Below are 25,213 nucleotides of genomic sequence, written 5' to 3'. Positions count from 1 at the left end.
AATGAAGCCATAAGTCTTTCCCACATGCAATATTATTCATTACTAGCTGTGCCCGGCCACGTGTTGCTGTGGCGAAGTATGGTGGTATGGGAAATAAAGTATTGAGGAATTGGTGGTAGTTAAGTTAAAAGGTAAAGGTTTTCCCCTGACATTAAGTCCATTATAAATGGGTTATATAGCTATGTGGAAGGGCCTTGAGTCTACACTGCCATATAATCCAGTTAAAGTCAGATAATCTGTATTTTATAGGCAGTGTGGAAGAGGCCTAAATGAGGCCTATCTCTGTTTGTCCCCTGGGCTGAGTGGGTTGCTAGGAGACCAAGTGGGTGGAGCTTAGCCTTCTAACTGGTAGCAATTGGATAAAAACAATTATTCCTCTCCCTCTAATTAGGCCTTTATTTTTCTTTTCTTTTTGTTGTATGAACGTAGAGGCATGGGTGAGGGGTTGTGCTGCCAAGTTTAGTGTTTCTGGGATGTGTAGTTTTGTTGTTTTGTCCTAGGCCGAAATTTCATTACCCTTTTATATATATAGATTAAAGAAACATGTAAAAAGGCCATTGGTTTGCTTTGTTAACCACTGTAGAAAATGCCAATTCTCTGGTCACATACTTGACTAGTTTAGCACTTAATGGTACTGAATTGTTACAAATGATTTTAAATACTGTTAATTCCAATTCTCCACTGATAAAGAATGTGACTTGAATATGGCAGTCTTCACTAAGGGGCCAAAATGCACAGTCTTATGCAATTATCCAGATGAACAACAACCTCCGCTGCTCTGTACTGCTGGCCCGACCGAGCTTCGAACTGGCCACCTTTCAGTTGGTAGATCTTATTATTGCTGGTGATTTACCAGTTGTGCTACAGCTCAGCCCAGATGTATCTCTGGAGCAGCTCATTGCCTTGTAGAGCAAACCACACAGTTACACATATGAAATAACAGCTATTTGGCTGAGAAAAATAGTGGAGAGAAAATAATTAACGTGAACACAGCCAACTAAGGACTGGTATGAATCTCCCCTTACCAACTCTCTGTCCCTTTACAGGGATCTTCATTAAGCCAAAGAGCCCCTATTTTGTACCTGTTGGCATCACATCTAGTTACTAGACATGTCCAAAAAATCGTTTTGAATCGTATTATCGGAATTATTTCGGATTGTTCTCACTTTTTGATACGCATTCCGAGATATTGTCTCACAGCGCAACCAGCAATGTAATTCGAACCATTGTTGGCCCATTCTCTAATTATCTCTTAATGTTTCGTTAATTCCCTCCCCCCCCAAATTTCTTTTAATATATTTTTTAAATATTTTTTTTTAAAAAAAATTGTTTCTGCAACCTACCTAGAATGGGAGCTTAGCGCAGCCTAACATGGCTGCCGCTCCCAGGCCAATCAGAAGCTTCCACGATGGACACAAAGGTGGGGGCTAGGGTTGATGAGGATAGCTCAAGAAATGAGGGTGGGAGAGCCCTGTAAAAGTCCCCCCCCCCCCGGGTTCCTTTTTTTTTTGGCGATTGCGCATGCGCATCCGCCATTTTAGAAATGTTTAGAATCATTACGAATTTTCAGAAATATCTGAAATTTTTGGTTGAAAAAATCGGAAATACTTTCTATATCGAAGCGCCAGCGCCCCCTACTTTAGAAACGAGAATTGAAACATTTTTTTCATCGATCGGACATGCCTACTAGTTACATCCAAAGTGAAAGGAGACAAGCAGCAATGTAGGCAGGTAGATATCTGAAAAGTTAGTTCAAAACCATGGTTTGAATAAGCATGCTCTATTTTTAAAAGTGGCAGTTTCCTTTCCTTAGGACTCTTTTTATCGCACTTCCAAATAAACCTTGAGAAGGCTTACCTTTTTTGCGCTTGAGTTTCCTTTTGCGTTGCTTGTTAACAAAGCAGGCAGCTAGAGTGCTGAATAGAATAGCAGCGGCAAGAAAGCAAATGGTGGCAACGATCCCTGCCAGCACAGGCCGGGCCAAACCTTCATCTATCAAGTCTGGCTGTGGAAATATGTCTGGGAGAGAGAGAAAAAAAAAACCAGGAAAAACTATTAGAAAGACTTACAGAATATTGCTATCTTAGACTAATTGAACAAAGCTTCTTTCATGATATTTCCAGTGTTTCCATCTAAGCAGCTTCTATGTGAATATTGCTGATAGTCTGGATTCAATATGCGTTTGGAGAATATCGACAATTTCAAATACCTCCTGACACAAAAAATATATATAATTTTAAAAATGAAAAAGCAAGGGAACGAACAAGCATTTTACAAATAACATTCAAGATATCTCAGATCTGTATCAAGCTGAAAATCAACATTTGCTTTCTGGTGCAGAAGTAGATGAAAGGTCCTTCCTCTACAGCAACTAATACTGCCTTGTACTTGGAGAGAGAGAGAGAGAGAGAGAGAGAAGAAATCTCTGCAGGAGGTAATCTCCTCCCACATTGCTATCCCATTTACCTTGTGTGCCCTGTCTTAGTAAACACAAGCGAAGGGAACTGTCAAATGAACAATTAGTAAAGGCCCGGGCTGTGGCGCAGGCTGGAGAGCAAGCCAGCTGCAACCAGCTGCAATGAATCACTCTGACCAGGAGGTCATGAGCTCGAGGCCCGCTCGGAGCCTATGTTTGTCTTGTCTTTGTTCTATGTTAAAAGGCATTGAATGTTTGCCTTATATGTGTAATGTGATCTGCCCTGAGTCCCCTTCGGGGTGAGAAGGGCGGAATATAAATGCTGTAAATAAATAAAATAAATAAATAAAACACTCTGAGAGACTAAAGAGCAAGGTATAAAGTGTCTAAATAAATACATATTTTGGCTGCTTGCAAAGGTGAAAGCATTTGTGTATCCATACGAAGCTGGAAAAAACCAAAACTTGAATGTTCTACTTCGAACAAAATATACTCTTTATCATATACTGAACAGTCAACACAGATCAGGAGTTGGTGTAGTAGTACCAACCGCTAGAGGTCAGCAGTTGATGGAACAAAAGCTATTCTGCACATTATACAGACAGAAATATAGAACGTTGAAGCACTTCACTTCAGATTACACCTATGTAGCTATGTAGCAGAGGCATTAAGGAACTCTGTTAGTGAATGGCAAAGATTTGTAATGGGACACTAGCAAGAGTGACCAGGTTCCCAACAGGCTTTACCAATATGCACTGTTATTCCCTAGCTGGTGTCCTAATACACATAGATATGGACATTACTAGATATTGACATTAGGGAACTGCTCAGTTCTAATTCCCATTGACATACATGGGGGCCGGGCTGTGGTGCAGGCTGGTCAGCAGCTGCTGCAATAAATCACTCTGACCATGAGGTCATGAGTTCGAGGCCAGCCCGTGGCAGGGTGAGCACCCGTCAATTAAAATATATATATATATATAGCCCCTGCTCGTTGCTGACCTAGCATCCCAAAAGATAGTTGCATCTATCAAGTAGGAAATAAGGTACCACTTATAAAAAAAAAAGTGGGGAGGCAAGTTTAATTTACAACGTCGGAACGAGGAAGTGAGGATGTGCCATCAGAGTGGATGATGAAGCAGTTGCTCCCCCCTGTGGCCAGAATTGAACATCCCCTCAGGAGAAAGTTAAAGTGCCTCTTCGTCTGTCTGTCTGTCTGTCTCTGTCCGATGTGTTTATGGGCATTGAATGTTTGCCCTATATGTGTATAATTTGATCCGCCCTGAGTCCCCTTTGGGGTGAGAAGGGCCGAATATAAGTACTGTAAATAAATTTTAAAAAAAATACATCCACTTGTTGTGTTGTTAACTGCCTTCAAGTTGATTTTGACCTATAACAACCCTATTAATGAGAAATCAAGTCATCCTATTCTTAACAACCCTGTTCAGCTCTTATAGACTCAGGGCTATTGCTTAATTGATTGATTCTCTCCATCTGGAATGTGGTCTTTCCCTTTTCCTGCTATTTTCTGTCTTCCCAAACATTACTGCCTTTTCTTAGGACATGTCCAAAGCACGATAGCCTCAGTTTAGTCATGTTGGCTTCTAGGGAGACTTAAGGACTGATTTGTTCTATTTATTTGTCTTTTCGAGCAGTCCACGGTATCCATAGAACCCTTGTCCAGCACCACACCTCAAATGAATTTATTTTCTTGATATCACCTTTTACAAAGTTTTTAATATTAATTCACTTAATTTAGACTGCAATAGCTGTCTTTCTATAGGAGACAGGATGCAATTTAGAGAATATTAATACTGTGCTGCTAATAAAGTAAAATATATTTCCCAAAATAGCAAAGAAGGGACTTCATTGGAAACATTCAGTGGTAAACAAACAAGCACACAAACAAAACAAGACAAAGCCTAGACCCAGGTTGCTCGTTCTTAATGAAAGAGAGAGTGATTTAGAACAACAACAACAACAACAACAATAATAATAATAATGTCTACTCTACCAGACAATCAACGTCTTAATTTATTAGTATTACTTTTTTGTATTGGCATTTATTACCAATTTTCAGAATGCAGTAGACACAGAAATAAAAAAATTCCTCTCCAGTAAAACGTATGTGGATTTTACAGAATAAAACGGAGGCATCAAATATTCTCAGTTTCCAAATATCTGGAGGAATGAGTATGCCTTAACCTGTTTCTGAAAGAAAGGATAATACACTTCTGAAAGGGAGAACACTTCTCAAGGGAGAAAATTTTAAAGAGAAAATGCTTCCTCACCTGTGCTGGATACACCGGCAATGTTGCTGGGTTCACTAATGAGGTCTTGCATGACAGCCAGAACTCGGAATTCATACCATGTGTCCTATAGTATTTAAGATAAATACATCATTAATACCAGCCAGCTGCCCTCAGTTTCAATGCAGCAGTGATGAGGTGCATTTCTATTGTTGTTGTGTACTTTCAAGTGATTTCTGACTTATGGCGACCCTACCATAGGGCTTTCTTAGCAAGATTTGTTTAGAGGCAGCTTGTCCTTGCCTTCTTCAGAGACTGGGAGATTAATTTGCCCAAGGTTAACCAGGAAGTAGAAATGGCTAGGCAGGAATTCGAACCAAAGTTAAACTACTATACCATACTGGCCCTCTGTATTTCTGGAAGAATCTATCATTTTTTGAGTGTGACCCTATGTGTTATATCCCAGCCGCCTTTGGGTTCTGAACCTGGTTCAGAAATGAACTTTGACCAGGATGAAGCTTACTCTGACTTTTCACCCAGTTCTCCTCCAACTTCCTTCCAATTACAGACCCCGTCTGTAGATAGCTCCGAGGCTTCCTTAATTGGGAGAGATACTGATAACATTACTCCCGTGGAAGAACCAGATGTTCCAAGCTCCCCAGGGAATGTATCCTTTAACAGAAGACAGTCTTTCCAGCAACAGAGATCTCAGACACAGCAGCTTTGCAGGAGTCAACGATTGGCATCTAGAGGGGAGACTGGATAGCAGATTGCTTTGGGAACCTTTGGGGAGTTGGGTTCCCTTCGCTGTTATTAGATCTAACTTCTATAAAAGTGTCTTGCACTGTGAACCAGTTGTGGTGTCAACGTAGCGACTTCACCGTTTCCAGTTCCCTGATTTCACTAAGCCGAGTCTCCTGTTTCCTGGTGGCCAAGCCAAGCCGGGACTCCCGTTTTAATCCGGAGTGAATTCAAGTCCTTGCCTTGTTCCTGAATCCAGGTTGCTTTTAGCTTCGTCTTTTGTCTGCCTTGAAATCCAAGACTTTCTAGTGACTTTGGACTTTGTTATTTACTCCTGCTTCCTTGTTGTTTTCCCCGCTCAAGAACTTTTCAACAGTTTTGAGCGTGTTTCGGTTTCTGGACTTTGGACAATAATATTGGACATATCTCTTCAACGCTTTGGACTAATTCATATCATTCCTTAAAGGACTATTGCTCACTCATCCTTTCCACTTATTCTTTCCTGAATTTATTATTGTTTTAATAAAGATATTATATGAGTATTGGTCTCTGTTTGGTTTCCAGTGTTCAAGCTGTCTTGGGGTGCAACACTATGGTTAATTTCCAGCAGAGGCTGACTATGTATTTGCACTGCAGAACTTAGCGATTCCATGAAGGAACATTTTAACCAAATCCGCAAACAACTCCATTCATTGTACTAGCTACAACCTTTCCCAAGTTGGCTTGGCTTGGCAACCATCACCTATGCCTTAGTGAAATTGTATCTTGACTAGTGCAAAGTGCTGGGTGTGGGCCTCCTGTGAAGACTGGTAATTTCAGATGCTCCATATGGGACAGCTAAGACGCATCAAGGTTATGTTACCCAGATACTGAAAGTCCCGCACTGATTGTCAATTGTGTTCCAAGCACATTTCAAGGTGTTGGTTTTAACCAGTTTCCACCCCCACTCTTTGTTTAGGAAGAGCGTGACTGCATATCTTTTCAAACTTGTTGTTCAAACTTCTTTGATTATTTATTGATTATTGTGATTATTTTAATGGTTTCAGTTATTCTGATTATTTGAACTGGGTTGCTGCCTGATTCATTTTTAATTTGTTTCTCATTTTCTTTTAATTATGCTTGTTAGTTGCCGTGGGCACCAATTTTTTTTAGTGGGAAGTCAGGATAAAAATATAATTAATAAGAAAAAGATTGCAAATGAAAAGACAAATGCCGTCACCAACCATGGCAACAGATGGAGCATACGCAAAAACACATACACTTATCTATTTATTCATCTATCCACCCTTCCATAACCCTTTCCCTATGTGAGAAAAGGAAGTGCCTTTACATGTGAAGGGAGGTTTGTCACCAGTAGACAGTATAATAATCAGGTCACTTCATTTGTGATGAAGGTAGAAAACACAATATAAATCTGATTCAGAATCTAGGATCAGGTGTAACCACAGACCTCAGTGAAATGTATTTAGGAAGCTTCCCTAAAGACCATTTCATACATGCAAGCACATCATTTGATTACTGAACATTTCCATTTTTTCCTTTATTTAGAAAATTATTAATACCTTGCCTTTTGGATCTTGAAAGGGTCCCCAAGGCAGCTTCTAACATTAAAAATACATCATGTACACAGAAACAATCATCATCATAAAAGGAAGCAGAAAGCATTAGATGATCAACTCAACAGGGAGGAACTTAAACAAACCATAACGCTGGCAGAACAAATAAGTTTTAAGCACTTGTCGCCTGAATGTTTTGAAGCCAAAACAGATGGGGAAAACTGGGTATGAACATTTTTTTAATTTTTCATTTGCTCTAAGATGACTTAAACATGCAGATTACAACTGCTTTTGTTATACAATGAACATTCATGTGTTATCAGTTTTTGCTTTCACACTGAAGATCCCACTCAGTGGTTGGATTTTTTTAGAATTGGTGACCAAGTGTTCAGTAACAGAGGATAAGTTGGCATTCAAAGACATGTCAGTTTGGAATATCAGTACACAAAGGGATCTTACAATATCTTAGATACTAACTGAGAGAACAAAGTTGGTAGCATAAACCTTGGAAGACCAAGCCTACTTTCTAAAGTTGGTGTTGTGGGAAACCAGTTGGGTGTTGCCTCAAGAGTTTATGGAGGAAGCATATTAATTGGACTCAAATTAATATACTGGAAAGTTTGCTGGTTTCACAATTCTTTCCTAAACAGGATGGCACATTGACCATTCTTCTCAGAGAAGTGTTGTAACTCAGCCTTTGCCTTTATGTAATTCTGATGTGCCTTTGCATTACTCTGATGAAGATTTTGGGTTATATGTGCATAATGATGGGAATCAGGATGAATTTGAAGATGACTCTGATGCTGGGAATTACAGGAGCTTTCCAGCTGTGGGAAATGATGAGCAGGGAGTTTTTGTTCCCATGGGAATAAAACATGATGTTGTTTCTAACCAAGAATTTCAGGTGCAGGATGTAGAAAGGGAGGATACCGCTCTCTCGCCTGATAATAATAATGAGCTCAGTGGCCTTGGCTCTGACTCTGACTCTGGGGATCTTGATCGGGCTTCGAGACTAGAATTTAGAGGGTTGCAGAGAAGCCTTTGTCAATGCAACTCCATCGCTTGATAGAAGCAAGTCTGCTTTCTTGTGCCAAGTTTACTTGTCTGTAATACCTTGGATATATCCTGTCTGCTGGGACTTTTGGCTTCCATGAGAAGGACTTTGTCTTATGCTCTATGTTTCTATGGACTTAATGCTTAAAGCATTGGTTTTGTACCTTTCCTTTGGAACTGAAATTTTATCCTTTATGAACTATCTTTTGCCTATTTTCTTAATAAACTACAAAAGACTACTTCCTGTGTGTGGCTTGGTGTCTTTAGCAAGGTGAAGCTAACCTGAGGTGCAACAAGAAGTGTGTTATAATTTTCCTTCTCAGGGCACTGTTTTCCTAAAAGCCCAAGAAACTCTGAGCTCTACTGTGGATCCTCTCTTCCACAAAAGGTTTGAAGACAGGTCCTGGAATGCAGTCTGTGCAACATGAAGAACAAGCCCATCAGATTTCATTGTTGTCTTCAGAGAGCACCAAGGAATATACTCAACATTTTCAATGACTTCAAATCTCAAGGAAAGGTCAGTCATTAGATGGATAACACTTCTATGGATGCTTGTCTGTCATTAATAGCATTCTCACTGAGAATATTGTTGAGCTCCATAACTCATTCTTCCCCAAACTTGGGTTCCTATGTGATGTCATAGTAACCTGACAATAATTGGTGACTACTGACCATTCTGGCTGGGGGAGAATGGTAATTGGAGTCCAATAGCTGTGGGTCTAAGTAAATCCAAGGCTTCCAGAACACAATTTGAAGGCCACTTTGTGTGGAGGCATTACTCCATGTTTTCTTACCTGAGTCAAATCCTTGGCAAAAAATTCACTGTCGCTTCCCAAGATGGCATCATCTAAAATCTCCCATCGTTCTCCTATTCGAAATTCCATGACATAGCGGTCAATTGGAAAGCTGTGATTGGCTGGAGGAAGCCATGACAACAGGACTCCTTGCTGTGTCCGATTGGCAGTTAGGCACCTTGGTGGAGTAACCAGCACCAGGGGTTCTGGAGTTGTGACAGGGAATGCTGGAAGGAAGTAATGGAGGAGAGGGAAACCAGACATTTTAAAACCAGATGCAAAAAGAAATACATTTTGATAGGGAGCAGCTACATTTTTCCTAAACTGGACTAATTCTGTGTTTTATACTTGATAGGTAGCATATCCAGCAAATTGGTTGGATATGTCTCCTTTAGAATCATAGAATCATATAGTTGGAAGAGACCACAAGGACCATCCAATCCAACTCCTTGCCATGCAAAGATACACAGTCAAAGCACTCTAACATAGATACTACCCTTCACTCTAATGATCTCCCACAAGCTACAAGGACTATTCAGAAAGTAGGTTACGTTTTGGATTTTAAAAAGGACAAAGTATAGGATAAATCATTTACCATATGCAGCTGAAAGACACATTCCAAGACTACAATCTCATATAATCCCTATTGAAATTTAGGCACGTTTCATATAGATAAATCAGTTTGAAAAGTACTGTCCCAGTAAATTTGCTGCCTCTCTCCTCCGTTTCCAACAATGGGGGCGTGGCTGGCAGCGCAGCGTTTTGGCTATGCTGCAGGAAGGGAGAAGGGGGAAGAGCTGAGGACACAAGCAGGGAATTTACTGGGGCAGTACTTTTCAAACTGATTTATCTATACGAAACGTGCCTAAATTTCAATGGGGATTACATGAGATTGTAGTCTTGGAATGTGTCTTTCAGCTGCATATGGTAAGTGATTTATCCTATACTTTGTCCTTTTTAAAACCCAAAACGTAACCTACTTTCTGGATAGCCCTCGTATACCAGTCTTTGCCAGTCCTTTCTTTGATTCATCACACCTTGGCATAACTCTCAGCCAAATTTAAGCATGCTAACATAGCTCCATGTAACCATCCCTTTTCCTGCACTGTCAATATATACACTACAAGATTCTCAAATTATACTGTTTTTATATTTAAGTTTATTATTAAGACATATAAAGATTTCATATTTGGAAATGAGGAAAAGACTTGCTAATTTATGTCTAGTGAAATTTTACAGTCAGGGTCCTTGCCTGAAAGTCTCACCTAAAGTGTTCACAGTGACCACCTCACTGAAGGAACTTGTGCCCAGCTTGTTTTGGGCCAAGACACTGAACTGGTAGGCAGTCTCTGGTTCTAGATTCTCCATGATCATCCAGCTGGGACCAGCTGGTGCAGGAAGAGAGAGCCAGTCGTGAGGTCCAAATTGTGCCCGCTTCATCCTGGCGAGATAGAAGAAAGACAATCCAAGGGCTGGGTTCTTTGGAAGGAAAGCATCAAAGAGAACAAGAAGGAAGGAAGGAAGGAAGGAAGGAAGGAAGGAAGGAAGGAAGGAAGGAAGGAAGGAAGGATAGAGAGAAAAGAGAGAGGCAACCCCTTAATGAACGATGGAACAGCTTGGGAGATGGACCCAGGGACACCCAGGACTCTGCTAAAAAAATAAACACATATATAAACATTCTGCATTAAGAAAACCCAACATTCCATGACAGGGAAAGCTGGATTCTAGGACTCAAAACAAATCCAGCATATTTGCATGTTTGCTCTCAGTTTGAAGTTACAAGGAGAAGAAAGAGAGCCCTAATCCCATGCGCTCGGTCCTCCATGGGCCTTATTTTGCAGGTCCTGCAATTTCAAGAAGTGTTGGCCATATTATTTTCTGATATAATTTTTATTAACTTGCTTAAAAATGAATTCTAAAATTTTAAGAAGTTGGATTGATCAACCAATACAGTATTCTAGTCCATAACTGTTCTACACTCTGGTTTTCATACACGCCCATACCTTTCGTTCCAAAAGGACTATGAGCAAATGGACTCCAACAGGTGTGGACAACTGACACTACATTATTTACCCAAACTGAATATGGTCTGAAGCATTCTGATTTTTTAAACCCACATTTTTTTCCCCTTTACAAAACAAAGAACTGTCACCACATTTTGTTTTTTGAAGACCGTAGTGTTTCCTGGACGGCTTTTGGAAACATGGTTCACCTTTTTTAACATTAAAAAATGTTCAAGACTGCAGAACTCGGTAGAATAGTATCTGTTTGTGCATCCCTATCCTAAAGTTCTTTTGCAACTTGCAAAAGAGACAAAAGAATGAATCCAGTTTCTGCTTGTTATTCTAAACCTGAACACTGTTGATTCCACTGAAAGGGGGTATGTTCAATGAAGTTATGAAAGCCCTCAACATAGCAATAATGATCAGAAATGAAAGGTTTACGTCCAGTTTTCTGCTGCTACCTGTGGGCATATTTTCAACTTGATTATTTACCATGGCAAATCTAAACATTTATTATAGATGGCCCTCTCAACGGCACAATGCCAACTCTGCTAACAGACAGGCAGGTGGAGTCTAGGCTGACCCATATGTCATCAGCAGGTCTGCCAAACTAACCACACAACTGAATTCAGCCTTCAGCTAAGCTCACCTGTGTAGTAGGCTCAGCAAACACTGCATCCAAAAGTCCATTTCATTCACTCTGGCCACATTCCATGCCCTGCTGAAACATGCCCTGCCAAGGAAACTGAGGGCAAATCATTGAAACAAAGAAACAGGATAGCCAAGCTACCTGAAAACTCTCCTTTGCACCATCGATTCCACAATATCTTTTGAACCAACAAATCTGTTTGAACAAAATAGAAACTATTGGCAGAAGTAAGTGCAAGTCCTTAAGAAGAAGCCAGAGCAGTATCCAGGTAACATATCAACAGCCAGGCAATGCAGAATTGTGCGTGCAGGCACACATACAAAGAGTTTGGGCAATGGCACAAGGCATCTATGCCAAAACCTATTAGGATCCATCAGCTGGTTAAGGACAAGCATATTATTTGTTTACACAAGTAAAAAACAAAAACAAAACTGTACTAACCCTGAATCCAATGTTAGCAGCCTCTATGATGCAAGGGGACATCCAGTAAGTATCTGGATGTTTTTGCTCTTAACTCAACTGCTCTGCATTAAGCAATGTCAGAGGATATTCTGGGACTTGCAGGACACTCCACAGTACTTGCAGGTTTTGCAGCCACCTGGACAATTAGATTGGGACTGTGATGTCTCAGGCACCTTTGGCCCCTGACCCCGCAGCCATTGCTGATGAAACTGAAGAGGAATTGGGTTCTTTTCCCAAGTGAGCAAGATTCAATTCCTTTCCAGATGCCTTCTGTTGACATTTCCATGCCAGAGCCAATTAAGGATGCCCTTGAGACGGTGCCGGCGCTCCCCAGATCTCCGGAAGGTTTACTGTTTGATAGAAGGGCTTTCCTGAAAACAGACTGCTCCCAAAGGCAAAGTTTAAGAAGAAGTGTCAGATTAGCAGAGCGAGGCGACTGTGGCTAAACCCAATTCTCTTGGGAAGAATTAGGGAGGCAGGAACCTGGCGTGATGGTTTTGGTGGCTCAGTTCTCTTGGGAAGTTTTGGGGAGTCAAGCACCTGCTTGGGGGAGCTATGAACTTCATTAAAAGTCTTGCGCTGAGAATCTTCTGTGCGGTGTCAACTTAACTTCTGACTGAAGAGTTCATCTTCTCTTGTTCCTGAATTCCAAGTGGCCTGCCGGCGCGCTTACCCTCGAGTAGACCGGGCATTGTGTCCCTTCCCTTGCCAAGTTTGGACTGCGTTTCAGATCCATCACGAACAGCCATAGCCTTGCCTTGAAACCTTGTTCTGGACTTTTACTTCAAGAACTTTCCTGAGAACTTTGCTCTTTTCCCCACTCAAACTTCCATTGAGTTTGAGTGTGTTTCGGTTATTGGACTTTGGACTTTAATACTGGACATAAGACTTTCATTTATTGGACCAATTTTGCTCTTTTCCGAAAGGTCAACTGCTTGACTATATATTCTGCTTATTTTTGTTTGGAACTTTAATTGCTTTAATAAAGATATTAGATTGTTTATTGGCCTCCGTGTTGGTTCCCAGTGTTCGCGCTGCCCAGGAGTGTTACAGGGACCATTGTCCACTGCTGCCATCACTTTTTATCAGCAATAGGAGCCCCCTGGTGACAGCAGGACTGCTGACCAAAAGGTTGGTGGTTTAAATCCGGGAAGCGGGGTGAACTCCCATCTGTTAGCTCCAGCTTCCCATGCAGGGATATGAGAGAAGCCTCCCACAGGATGGTAAAAAATCAAACATCTGGGCATCCCCTGGGCCATGTCCTAGCAGACGGCCAATTCTCCCACACCAGAAGTGACTTGCAGTTTCTCAAGTCGCTCCTGACACACACACACAAAAAGCAGAAGAAAGGGATGAGACATCTTCATGATGCCGGCAAGGAGGGGAATCAGCTTGGAACCAAAAGAACAGATTTAATAAGGAGACAGCCTGCAATTCCTTCCCATTTCCACTGCTGGGAGCATCTTATACAGGCCAGGGTCAAACACACACATTTTGCTCTTCTATCATGTTACCTATTATAAAGGAACAACGGAGTACAGAAATGTCACAATTTTTGCAACAGTGTGATTTTTTAAAAAGCCAAGAAAGCTGGCAGCAAGCAGAAGAAGCAGCTGGCTGCTCTCCTCCAAGGTGAGCTGGGGCTTGCAGAAGGAAGGCAGCTTAATCATTCCTTCTCAAGGACATTTTGATCACAGAGGCAGCTGTGTGAATGCTGTTCTCTAAGCCTATTCCTGCCATTGGTCTGGATTCTTCCCTCCCTTTCTCGCCCTTTTCTCTCTCTCCCTGTCCCCCTCAAAACACACTTCCTTCTCATCCCCTTCCTTCTGTCTTCCTCTCTTTCTACACAATCAGGTTCCATTGACCTTCACTTCCCAAGCTCCTCCATTCCACTCCGTCCAAAGCCAAAGCCATGTTTATTATGAGAAAAGCATATCCAATCTATCCCGTATCAGTACACTCCATCTGGTCAGATGAGAACAGGGAGAGGGTGGGAAAGAAGGGAGGAGGGAAGAGAAAGAAAGAACAGGGGGAACAAAGAAAAGAAAGACAGAAGCCCCCAAGGACCCTAGAGGAGGAACACAACTGAAATGCAGAAGGTCACTGTCAACGTGGCACTTCTGTCGGAGTCAGGAGAGGGACGGAATATCAATCAGCTCAGAGGCAGAGCGGGAAATCAGCCTTTCTGCTACAATGTCCAATCCACAAGGCAAGAAATCTGCTGCAGCAGCATTTCAGCATCTGACCATTTTGCCCAAAGACTTGAGAAAGCAGGGAAATGCCTTCTACTATTACAAGAATATTTGTCTGCAGCATTTTTCTCAGTCTCAGGCACCACCTGCTACTTAGTCCTTTACTGTAAAGCAGGGGTCCCCAAACTAAGGCCCGGGGGCCACATGCGGTCCTCCAAGGTCATTTACCTGGCCCCCGCCCTCAGTTTTATAATATAATATATTGTATATACATATAACATTGATAATAATATTATAATGTAATACAATATAACACTAATAATAATGCCATATAATAGTATTAGTAAAGGTAAAGATTTTCCCTGACACTAAGTCCAGTCGTGACCGACTCTGGGGGTTGGTGCTCATCTCCATTTCTAAGCCGAAGAGCCGGTGTTGTCTGTAGACACCTCCAAGGTCATGTGGCCGGCATGACTGCATGGAGCGCCTTTACCTTCCCACCAGAGTGGTACCTATTGATCTACTCACATTTGCATGTTTTCGAACTGCTAGGTTGGCAGGAGCTGGAGCTAACAGCGGGTGCTCAAGCCGCTCCCGGGATTTGAACCTGGGACCTTTTGGTCTGCAAGTTCAGCAACTCAGCACTTTAACGCACTTCGCCACCGAATATATATTTATATATTATATATTACTAATAATATTACTAATAATATTACAGTATAGTGGTATAGTTCAATATAGTAATATATAATGCTAATAGTGTGGTACGCTAATAATATAACATATTGTATGTACATATAATTTGTAAGCCACTCTGAATCCCCTTTGGGGTGAGAAGGGTGTGATACAAATGTAGTAAATAAATATAGTAAATAAATAAATAAATAAATAATGTTAGACTTAGGCTTGCCCAAATTCTGAAATGACTTGAAGGCACACAACAACAACAACAACAACAACAACAACAACAACAATCCTAATTAACTTGACTATCTCATTGGCCAGAAGCAGGCCCACACTTCCCATTGAAATCCTGATAAATGTATGTTGGTTAAAATTGTTTTTATTTTTAAATATTGTATTGCTCTTTCATTGTTCTTTCATTGTTCTTGTTGTTGTTGTTTTTGCACTACAAATAAGGCATGTGTAGTGTACATCAGAATTTGTTTGTATTTTTTTTCAAATGATAATTTGACCCCTCAACATTTTGAAGGATTGTGGACTATCCTCTGCTTAAAAAGTTTGGGGACTGCTGTAAAGGTTTGTCAACTACAGGACTAGATGCCTCCTACACACAGCATGGGTTCCCTGGCATTGAATTATGCTTCCTTCCTCTTGGCACACAAAAGCTGACTAAATCTTATCTACTTGGATCCTAAACTGCTCCTGATCAATGCCTGAGCAAGATACTTTTCAACGCTACACAGCATGTTGAGTTCCATCATGGAAGAAATGAAGATATAACCACAATACATGAAAACAACCCATGTCTATGGCAAATGGAGCTGCCACAGGAAAGCCCTGTGTTGCGTTATGACTGTGAACAAGAGCCAGGGTCTGAAATCTTCCATAGAAAAGAAGTCCACATACAGCTGTTCTCTTCTTTGTTCTTCAAGGATATGACCAATATCCAAGCAGATCAGGCACATCTAGTGAACTGAGCCTACTCCAAGCTCTGGCCAAAGAGGAAAGAAAAGAAGCAGAGAGCAAAGCATGCTGGGATGACTCACAGAGGGCCGTACCAAACTGAGAATGTCTGTTCATATCCGCCGTCATAGCCCGGCTCCCAGGAAACGTTGGCAGAGTTCATGGAGACGGAGATGCGCACATTGCTCGGGGCGTGAGGGCTTGTGCCTGAAAGAAGAGGAAAAATAAAGACTATGGTTGTCAATACGAATATTCCGTGGTTTATAATAATAATAATAATAATAATAATAATAATAATAATAATAATAATAAATTATTATTAATTAATAATAAAATTATTATTATATTAATAATAATAATAATAATAATAATAATAATAATAATAATAATAATAATAATAATAAAAATCAGCTGATGACCCAAAGTGCAAGCAAGATCGAAAAATCAGCTGATGACCCAAAGTGCAGACTCTGCAAGGAAACCGACGAAACCATTGATCATATCCTCAGCTGCTGTAAGAAAATTGCACAGACAGACTGTCAGAGTTTTATATTATTTGGGTCATTTCTTAAGTGAAAATGAATAAGTGTTTGCAGGAATCATGTCCCATCTGTGTTTGGCCAGCAGCAATTAAGACACCTGCTTTAGATTGAGGGCTATTAATAGAGTCTGAGTAAGTCTTGTGTTGTTAAAGTGTTGTATGTGGTGTTGTAAAGTGCAGTGTTGTGTGTTAAAGAGTGTCGCATCGTTGTGTTGGTGAATATGAAGATGCTGTGATGGTGGCAAAGATGGTATTGCTGCTGGAGAGCTACTGAAAGAGAACCGAAGAGAGGTTTGAAGACGGAGAGTCCAGAAACCACAGAGGTTAAAGCTTCAAGATAAGAAAGCTTTGTGTTTGCTGCTGATAAAAGCAAAGGACTGTGTTTTGTATGTTTTGTTTATATAAATCTTTCTTTACCAAAGGACAGTTTTGTTTTGGAGTTTTTCTCCTTGGACGAGGGTGCAACTTCCGCAGAAGGGGTTGAGAGTTTGGAACCCAATTGGCTAGCTGCGACACAGACTACAAACAGAGGCACAACTATGTGGCCCAAATGATTCATTGGAACTTATGCCTCAAGTACCACCTCCCAGCAGCAAACAACTGGTGGGATCACAAACCTGCAAAGGTCATGGAAAGTGAACATGCAAAGATACTGTGGGACTTCCGAATCCAGACTGACAAAGTTCTGGAACACAACACACCAGACATCACAGTTGTGGAAAAGAACAAGGTTTGGATCATTGATGTTGCCATCCCAGGTGGCAGTCGCATTGATGAAAAACAACAGGAAAAACTCAGCCGCTACCAGGACCTCAAGATTGAACTTCAAAGACTCTGGCAGAAACCAGTGCAGGTGGTCCTGGTGGTGATGGACACACTGGGTGCCATGCCAAAAGATCTCAGCCGGCATTTGGAAACAATAGACATTGACAAAATTATGATCTGCTAACTGCAAAAGGCCACCCTACTGGGATCTGCACGCATCATCCGAAAATCATCACACAGTCCTAGACACTTGGGAAGTGTTCGACTTGTGATTTTGTGAAACAAAATCCAGCATTACTATCTTGTTTGCTGTGTCATACAACATCGTTGTGTCAATAATAATAATAGTAATAATTTAACTTTAAAAAACAAAGTATGGATTGTCAATGTAGCAATCCCAGGTGACAGCAGGATTGAAGAGAAACAACCGGAAAAGCTGACACAATATGAGGATTTAAAGACTGAATTGCAAAGACTTTGGCACAAGCCAGTCAAGGTAGTCCCAGTGGTGATGGGCACACTGGGTCCAGTGCCTAAAAACCTTGATCTGCACTTAAACACAATGAGCGCTGACAAAATCACCACCTGCCAGCTGCAGAAGGCCACCTTACTGGGATCTGCACGCATTATTCACTGATACATCACAGTCCTAGACACTTGGGAAGTGTCCGACGTGTGATCTAATACAACAGCCAGCAGAGTGTCTGCTGTGGACCCATCTTGTGTTTCAAATACAGTAGAGTCTCACTTATCCAACACTTGCTTATCCAACATTCTGGATTATCCAACGCATTTTTGTAGTCAATGTTTTCAATACATTGTGATATTTTGGTGCTAAATTCATAAATACAGTAATTACTACATAGCATTACTGTGTACTGAACTATTTTTTCTGTCAAATTTGTTGTATAACATGATGTTTTGGTGCTTAATATGTAAAATCATAACCTAATTTGATGTTTAATAGGCTTTTCCTTAGTCTCTCCTTATTATCCAACATATTCGCTTATCCAACGTTCTGCCGGCCCGTTTATGTTGGATAAGTGAGACTCTACTGTAATAATAATTTATCTTTATATCCCGCCTCCATCTCCCCAAAGGGACTCGGTTGGCTGACATGGGGACAAGCCCAATCCAACAAAGATTAAAACCAAACATAGATTAAAACATATCTCAATAAAATCAACAACATTACAACAAGACAATCAAATAGAAACAGCAGCATCATCAGCCAATAGTCTGAACAGTAATGGCTACTGAAATTCGGGGGGAAGGGAATTGTGCAATCGAATTTCAGAACAGGGCTGGTGAGCAAAATGCAAGGGTCAATTATAAATTAGAAGTAAAAGACAAATGTCAGTTTAAAACACTAAACTTATAGAAGGAAGGACAGGGATAAAGTGTAGGAGCTGCTGGTAGATATAGTTGGGAGCTGAATATCTTGTGAACTGTTCAATGAAAGCACAACAGAACATCCACATTTTTAGCTCTTTACGGAATGTGGACAGCATGGGTGCCAGTCTAATCTTCCTGGGGAAAGAGTTCCAGTGCCGGGGGCCACCACAGAGAAGGTCTGCTCCGTAATCCCCACCAAATATGCTTGAGATGGAGGTGGGAGCATGAGTACGTAGGGGAAGATGCGATCGCGAAGATAGGCAGATCCCAAAACATTTAAATCAGGCTTCCCCAAGATGCAGCCCTCTAAATCTGCAATTTATGTAATCCATAGCCTCAATTTATATAATCCATGAGCTGTTAATCAGAACTATAATAGACCCACTGAATCAATGGTAACTTGATAAACGAACACAACTTACTCATAATATAATATATTGTATATGCATATAATATTAATAATATAATGTAGGTAAGGTAAAGGTTTCCCCTGACGTTAAGTCCAGTCATGTCTGACTCTGGGGGTTGGTGCTCATCCCCATTTCTAAGACGAAGAGCTGGCATTGTCCATAGACACCTCCAATGTGGCTGGCATGACTGCTTGGAGTGCTGTTACCTTCCCGCCAGAGCGGTACTTATTCATCTACTTACATTTGCATGTTTTCGAACTGCTAGGTTGGCAGGAGCTGGGGCTAATAGCGGGCGCTCATTCCGCTCCCAGGATTTGAACCTGGGACCTTTTGGTCTGCAATTTCAGCAGCTCAGCGCTTTAACACATTGTGCCATCAGTAATATAATGTAATACAATATAATAATATTAATACACTATTATAATGGTATATTTATATTATATGTAATATTACTAATAATATTACAATGTAGTGTTATAGTACAATATATTAATATATAATGCTTATACGTATTGTGCTATACGAATAATATAATATACCCTATGTACATATGGCTTGTAAACCACCCTGAGTCCGCTTCGGGGTGAGAAGGGCGGGATATAAATGTCACTAATAAATACATACATACATACATACATACATAACTTTTTACTGGGTCATTGGATCTAATTTAGACTAGTGACAATAGGATTGAGACTAAAAAGAAAATTCCCCAAAGCACTGATTTTGCCATTTTGTATATGGAACACCATGTGTATGGAACACAGTGATTCTCAACCTGTGGGTCCCCAGGGGTTTTGGCCCACAACTCCCAGAAATCCCAGCCAGTTTACCAGCTGTTAGGATTTCTGGGAGTTGAAGGCCAAAACATCTGGAGACCCACAGGTTGAGAACCACTGGTATATAATGAGGCTTGAGAATCCATAGATTTAGGTATCCAGTGGGTACCAAGGGATCTATGTTGGTCTCTGTCAAATGTTGAGACTGAAACGAAATATCCCTCTAATAGCAAACATTACAGGGAAAGAAACAAGCTAGGCTTGGCAGGAAAATAAGCTTTTGTTTTCAGTGCATACACAGGCATCATAAAAAACAAACAAATAAAAAGAGAGAAAAGGGACATATATTAGGAGCACATTCACTGGAGCATGAAATTAAAGGAAAACATTGCTACTCTCTTCTTGAGAACCGTTCCTGACTTATGCTTCATGCCTACATACTATTTGCCATAGCCATCATCCAAGAGATATGAGCTTCCCTTGGCACAGAGAAGCACACCACCTCCCTCTGTTCATGCCTTAGTCTTTCCAACTTGCAAGGCTTTGCAAGTGCCCACAAACCTTCAGCATCTTTCCATACCTACCGATGACTGTCAGATGAGTGCTAGCAGTTATGCTTGTGACGATGTTGGTAGCGACACATTCCCATTCTCCGTGGTCATCCTTGCTCAGGGATCGGAACTGGAGGCTGCCGCTTGGAAGAGTGTTGTGCTTGCTTCTACTGGGCTTCCCTACCTTGGTCAAACAACAGAGAAAGCACAGGGGAAGGAAGGCAAGAGAAAGGTGGGAGGGAAAAATATAACTCAGAGGCATGTTTCAAGAGCGAGTCAACAATATGCCAGCAGGGTTGTCACACACTGAAGGGGTTCTGTCTCCTTCCTATGTATCTAACAAACTTGGCTGAATCATTAGCCAGAGAACAAGGTAAGTTCCCAGAGGACAATCTGGATAGGTATGAATGTGTAGAAAGAGTAGCATATGATAGGATTGGGTGAGGACTACAGAACCAACCAAGACAATTCCAGAAAATGTTAAGGAAATAGGTACAGACAGGGCATGGAAAGAAACGGAGATGTTCAACAGATAAAAGGGGTCTTGAATAGGCCAAGGCCAGTTGCAACAGCAAAGCCGTACTTGACTTCTTCCAGAAAAGCTGCATAAGACAAAGAAATCTATGCAAAATACACTGTACTGCTTTGCTAATCTAGGGGCCCATCCAGACAGGCCCTATATCTCAGGATCTGATCCCAAGCTTTCTGTTTATCCCAGATTATCTGGCAGTGCGGACTCATATAACCCAGTTTAAAGCAGAAAACCTGGGATCAGATCCTGGGATATAGGGCCTGTCTGGAAGGGTCCTAGGTATATCTTTGTAATGAAGTATGCATTTTTGGTTTACAGATGTTATGTTTAATTGTGTGTTTGTGTTTTAAAAGGGTAAGTATTACAGTTATTGCATCTCAGCACTCAGAGACTGGTTGCCATGGAGAAGTAGGCGGAGCCAACTGCCATTTTGTTGAAGAAGTGCAGAGTTTAAAAAGGAGATTTGGTCTGTGCTCTGTGGAGGTACAGGGAAGATTGATCCTAGGTTGAGGGGATAAAGGAGACTCAATTGATCATTTTGAGTCGGTTTAAAATAAGTTTGGTGACTTATTTAATGTAGTCTGTGTCCTGGTAAGGAACACAGAATCTGTGATTGTATATCACAGGGGTGACTGCTGTTTAAAAGTAGCAGAGAAAGAAGTTCTAACTACTTTAAGTAAAAGAAGTGACACTTTAGAGAGTTTGACTCATCTCATTCTAGTATTGTAACTGTTAATAAAAATACCTCCAAGTGAGAAACAACATTGTAACCACTAAGCTCTGTGCCGGAATAAACTTGTTATTGTTCTTCCAACATCTAAGTCTCTGTCGCATATATTATAAACCAAGTTACGTTACCATCTAAAATGAATAAGAAGAAGAAAGAAAAAAAAGTAAAAGGTCTCCTCTCTGAGTCTTTGGTGGTTGTATCTTTACAAATTGGTGGCAGCTGTTATTAGCTTCCTTACAATCTTGGCCCCATATTATTTGCACAGTTTTCAAGGAGTAAGCCTATATAAGGTTACCCACTTGAAAGTAGTGAGTAGCCCTATTAGCTGGGCACAATCTACCTTCTATTTTCTCAATGTTTTCCAAAAGAATTCCTATAAAAAGGCATCCACCTTTTCCTACAAACGATGAGCCATAGTTCATGCCAAGTTCCGACAACCAATGAGCCATGGAGTTCTATATCTGTGTTAGTTTATGTTCTAAATCAGTAGAGGGAGCTATGAGGCCATGGATTTCTCTTGCTTTCACCTATCAATAATACAGCCTCAGGCAAATGTCTAGGTTTGTGCTTTGCTTGGGGCAACAGTTTTGCTGCAGCATTAAGATGGGAACTTTTCCCTCCCCATTGGTCATTATGTGTCACTTCTGCTGCTCACTGACAAAAGAAAAGGTCAGTACTAGGGAGAGGTCAAGGTGAGCAAAGTGGCATTCAAGGAAATCCAAGCAGACCCTCAGTTACACCAACATAATTCCTTTTTGACCCATTGCACAAGGAGCTATGCAATACCTCTTTGGGCACTGACTTTGCCCTTGGTGAACAAAGGACAGATTTATTTTATTTATTTATTTACAGTATTTATATTCCGCCCTTCTCACCCCGAAAAGGACTCAGGGTGGATCACATTATACACATATAGGGCAAACATTCAATGCCCATATACACATAGAACCGAGACAGAGATGCAGAGGCAATTTAACCTTCTCCTGAGGGAATGTTCGATTCTGGCCACGGGGGGAGCAGCTGCTTCATCATCCACTCTGACCGCTCTTCCTCATTCCAACGTCGTAATTAGTTAAATTTGCCTCCTCACTTTATAAGTGGTACCTTATTTCCTACTTGATAGATGCAACTATCTTCCAGGTTGCTATGTCAGCAACGAGCAGGGGTTATTTTTAATTTTTAATTGACGGGTGCTCACCTGCCACGGGCTGGCCTCGAACTCATGACCTCATGGTCAGAGTGATTTATTGCAGCAGGCTGCTCACCAGCCTGCGCCACAGCCCGGCCCCAGAGATTGAGGCTTTGGGGTGCTATCCACGACCATCTTGCCACTGATTAGTTAAGATCTAGCTGAAACATACTGTAATACAAAAATTAATCGTACACCTTATGATTGGGTTTTGAAGTTATGCTTGATATTTATAGCAATTTATTGTTAATTTGGTTCATGATTCATTCCATGTATTGTGAAGGCCATTGGCTGTATACTCTAAAGTTTAGGATGGTACTAGGTAAAGGTTTTCCCCTGATATTGTCTAGTCATGTCCGACTCTGGGGGTTGGTGCTTGACCCGTTTAAGTTCATGGATGGGAGGAAATGCAATAGTTCCCTTCTCCTTTTATAGATAACAATAGTGGCACTCTCTCTTTTCTTTTTTTTGAAATATTTTTATTGAAAGTTTTGTGTTTAAGGTTAGAAAGGAAATATGAATTAGCAAGTAATAAAATTTTCACATCGAAAGTGGGAGAACACTGATTGTTTATAGAAAAGTAGGAAATGAAATATGAAAAAAAGAAAAGAAAAAAGGAAAAAATAGAAAAAATATATAGTAAAAAGACAGAAAAAATAGAAAAAATAATAGTAATAAAATGGAAAAAAAGAAAATTAAAAAAAATATGTTGACTTCCATCTAACTTTAACTGGTTCGTCACACACACACACACACACACACACACATATATACACATATAATTAAATGTTTGTAAAAATTGGTAAATCACCACATCCCCTTCGTCCTCATCAGTCTCTAAGATTGCATCTGATTCAGCAGATAAGGTCAAATTTCATTTGTTTTAAATAGTCCTTTACCAGGTCCCAGTTGGTTTCTTTCTTTGGTAAACCTTGGCTTGGAGATAACCACTATGTAAGTTTATCCATGTTCATCACCTCCATGACTTTATTTAACCATTCCTCCTTATTTGAAATCTCCTTTTGTCTCCACTCTCTCTTTCAATAGACAAAGGTAAAGGTTTTCTCCTGACATTAAGTCTAGTCGTGTCTGACTCTGGGGGTTGATGCTCATCTCCATTTCTAAGCCGAAAAGCCAGCATTGTCCTTAGACACCTCCAAAGTCATGTGGCCAACATGACTGCATGGAGCGCCATTACCTTCCCGCAGGAATGGTACTTATTGATCTACTCTCATTTGCATGTTTTTGTACTGCTAGGTTGGCAGAATCTGGGGCTAACAGCAAGAGCTCATCCCGCTCCCTGGATTCGAACTACCAACCTTTTGGCCAACAAGTTCAGCAGCTCAGCGGTTTAACCTGCTGTGCCACTGGGGGCTCCAGGATGATACTACATACTGGCAGAGAGAAGCAAAAAAAGGGAAGGGGTGAAAAGTGGCTCATCTTGTAGAGATAGCTGTTGCTAAGGTGTCTGCAGTTTCTAAGGCTTTCTTGCAAGGAGATGGAGTCGCCCACCCACCTGTGGAATGGGGCAGCGGTGGTACAGCCTGAAGCAAAGCAGCTGAACCTGCCATTTGCTCTTGCCAAGACAGAGTGTGGCTTCTCTGCCTGCAATATTCATTAAAAGCCAAAGGCACTACAGATTTTTTGGGTACCTTTCTCCAGGTGATGACAGGAAAGGGGTCTCCTGAAGCGGCACAAGGTATCAGCAGCTCCCTCCCTGCCTCTTGTCTGTACTCCCAGCCTGGTAGCACCGTGAAATAGGGTGGGTCCTACAGCCAGGATGCAGCAGAGAAGGGGAGAAAGGAGGGAGAAGGGGGAAATAAATACCATCGAACCATTCTCGTTGAGCAAACAGCATGAAAAAGGACTCTGCCAACCAATTACAGAACTTTTAACTGATTAATGAATGTGCCAAAAGCCATACAGTTAGTAGATTACATTGACATACATACAAGCATTGACCCGTGTAAATTCATGGATGGCAGGAAATGTAATCGTTCCCTTCTCCTTTTTTAGATAGTAATAGTGGCACTCTCTCTTTCAATAGGTAAAGATAAAGGTTTTCCCCTGACATTAGGTCTAGTCGTGTCCGACTCTGCGGGTTGGTGCCATCTCCATTTCTAAGCCGAAGAGCCGGCGTTGTCCATAGATACTTCCAAGGTCATGTGGCTGGCATGACTGCATGGAATGCCGTTACCTTCCCGTCAGAGCAGTGCCTATTGATCTACTCACATTTGGTGTTTTCGAACTGCTAGGTTGGCAGAAGCTGGGGCTAACAGCAGGAGCTCACCCCGCTCCCCAGATTCGAACCGGTAACCTTTCAGTCAGCAAGTTTGGCAGCTCAGCAGTTTAACCTGCTGCGCCTCTTTCAATAGCTATACGTTTTTGTTATTGTTGAGTCAATCTGATTTTTTTTTCATGTCAGGAGCAACTGGAATTGCTTCTGGAGTGAGAGAATTGACCGTCTGCAAGGACGTTGCCCAGGGGACATTGCCCAGATATTTTGATGTTTTACCATCCTTGTGGAAGGCTTCTCTCATGTCCCCGCATGGAGCTGGA

General features: G+C 41.2%; 1 protein-coding gene across 7 annotated transcripts in view; it reads right to left on the bottom strand.

Annotated features, from left to right (window-relative positions):
- The window catches only part of igsf9b (immunoglobulin superfamily member 9B), a 166,147-nt gene that overhangs the window by 23,761 nt on the left and 117,173 nt on the right, over positions 1-25,213 (bottom strand). For 6 of the 7 annotated variants that reach the window (XR_010000399.1, XR_010000400.1, XM_016994963.2 and 3 more), the window contains exons 10-16: positions 24,307-24,423; positions 20,237-20,387; positions 15,846-15,969; positions 10,075-10,250; positions 8,810-9,036; positions 4,708-4,792; positions 1,858-2,019 (exon numbers count right to left, since the gene is read on the bottom strand). Coding sequence is in view for 5 of the 7 variants with exons in the window: in XM_016994963.2 (XP_016850452.2) it covers positions 1,858-2,019; positions 4,708-4,792; positions 8,810-9,036; positions 10,075-10,250; positions 15,846-15,969; positions 20,237-20,387; positions 24,307-24,423 (1,042 nt within the window). In the remaining 2 variants the exon portion in view is untranslated. The remainder of the gene's footprint in view (positions 1-1,857; positions 2,020-4,707; positions 4,793-8,809; positions 9,037-10,074; positions 10,251-15,845; positions 15,970-20,236; positions 20,388-24,306; positions 24,424-25,213) is intronic. The other variant, XM_008114357.3, reaches the window with a different exon arrangement.

This window comes from Anolis carolinensis, unplaced genomic scaffold (assembly GCF_035594765.1).
Source record: "Anolis carolinensis isolate JA03-04 unplaced genomic scaffold, rAnoCar3.1.pri scaffold_8, whole genome shotgun sequence".
Classification (NCBI taxonomy): domain Eukaryota; kingdom Metazoa; phylum Chordata; class Lepidosauria; order Squamata; family Dactyloidae; genus Anolis; species Anolis carolinensis.
Note: the sequence above shows the minus strand (reverse complement) of the source record. Positions and strands in the feature narration are given on the sequence as shown.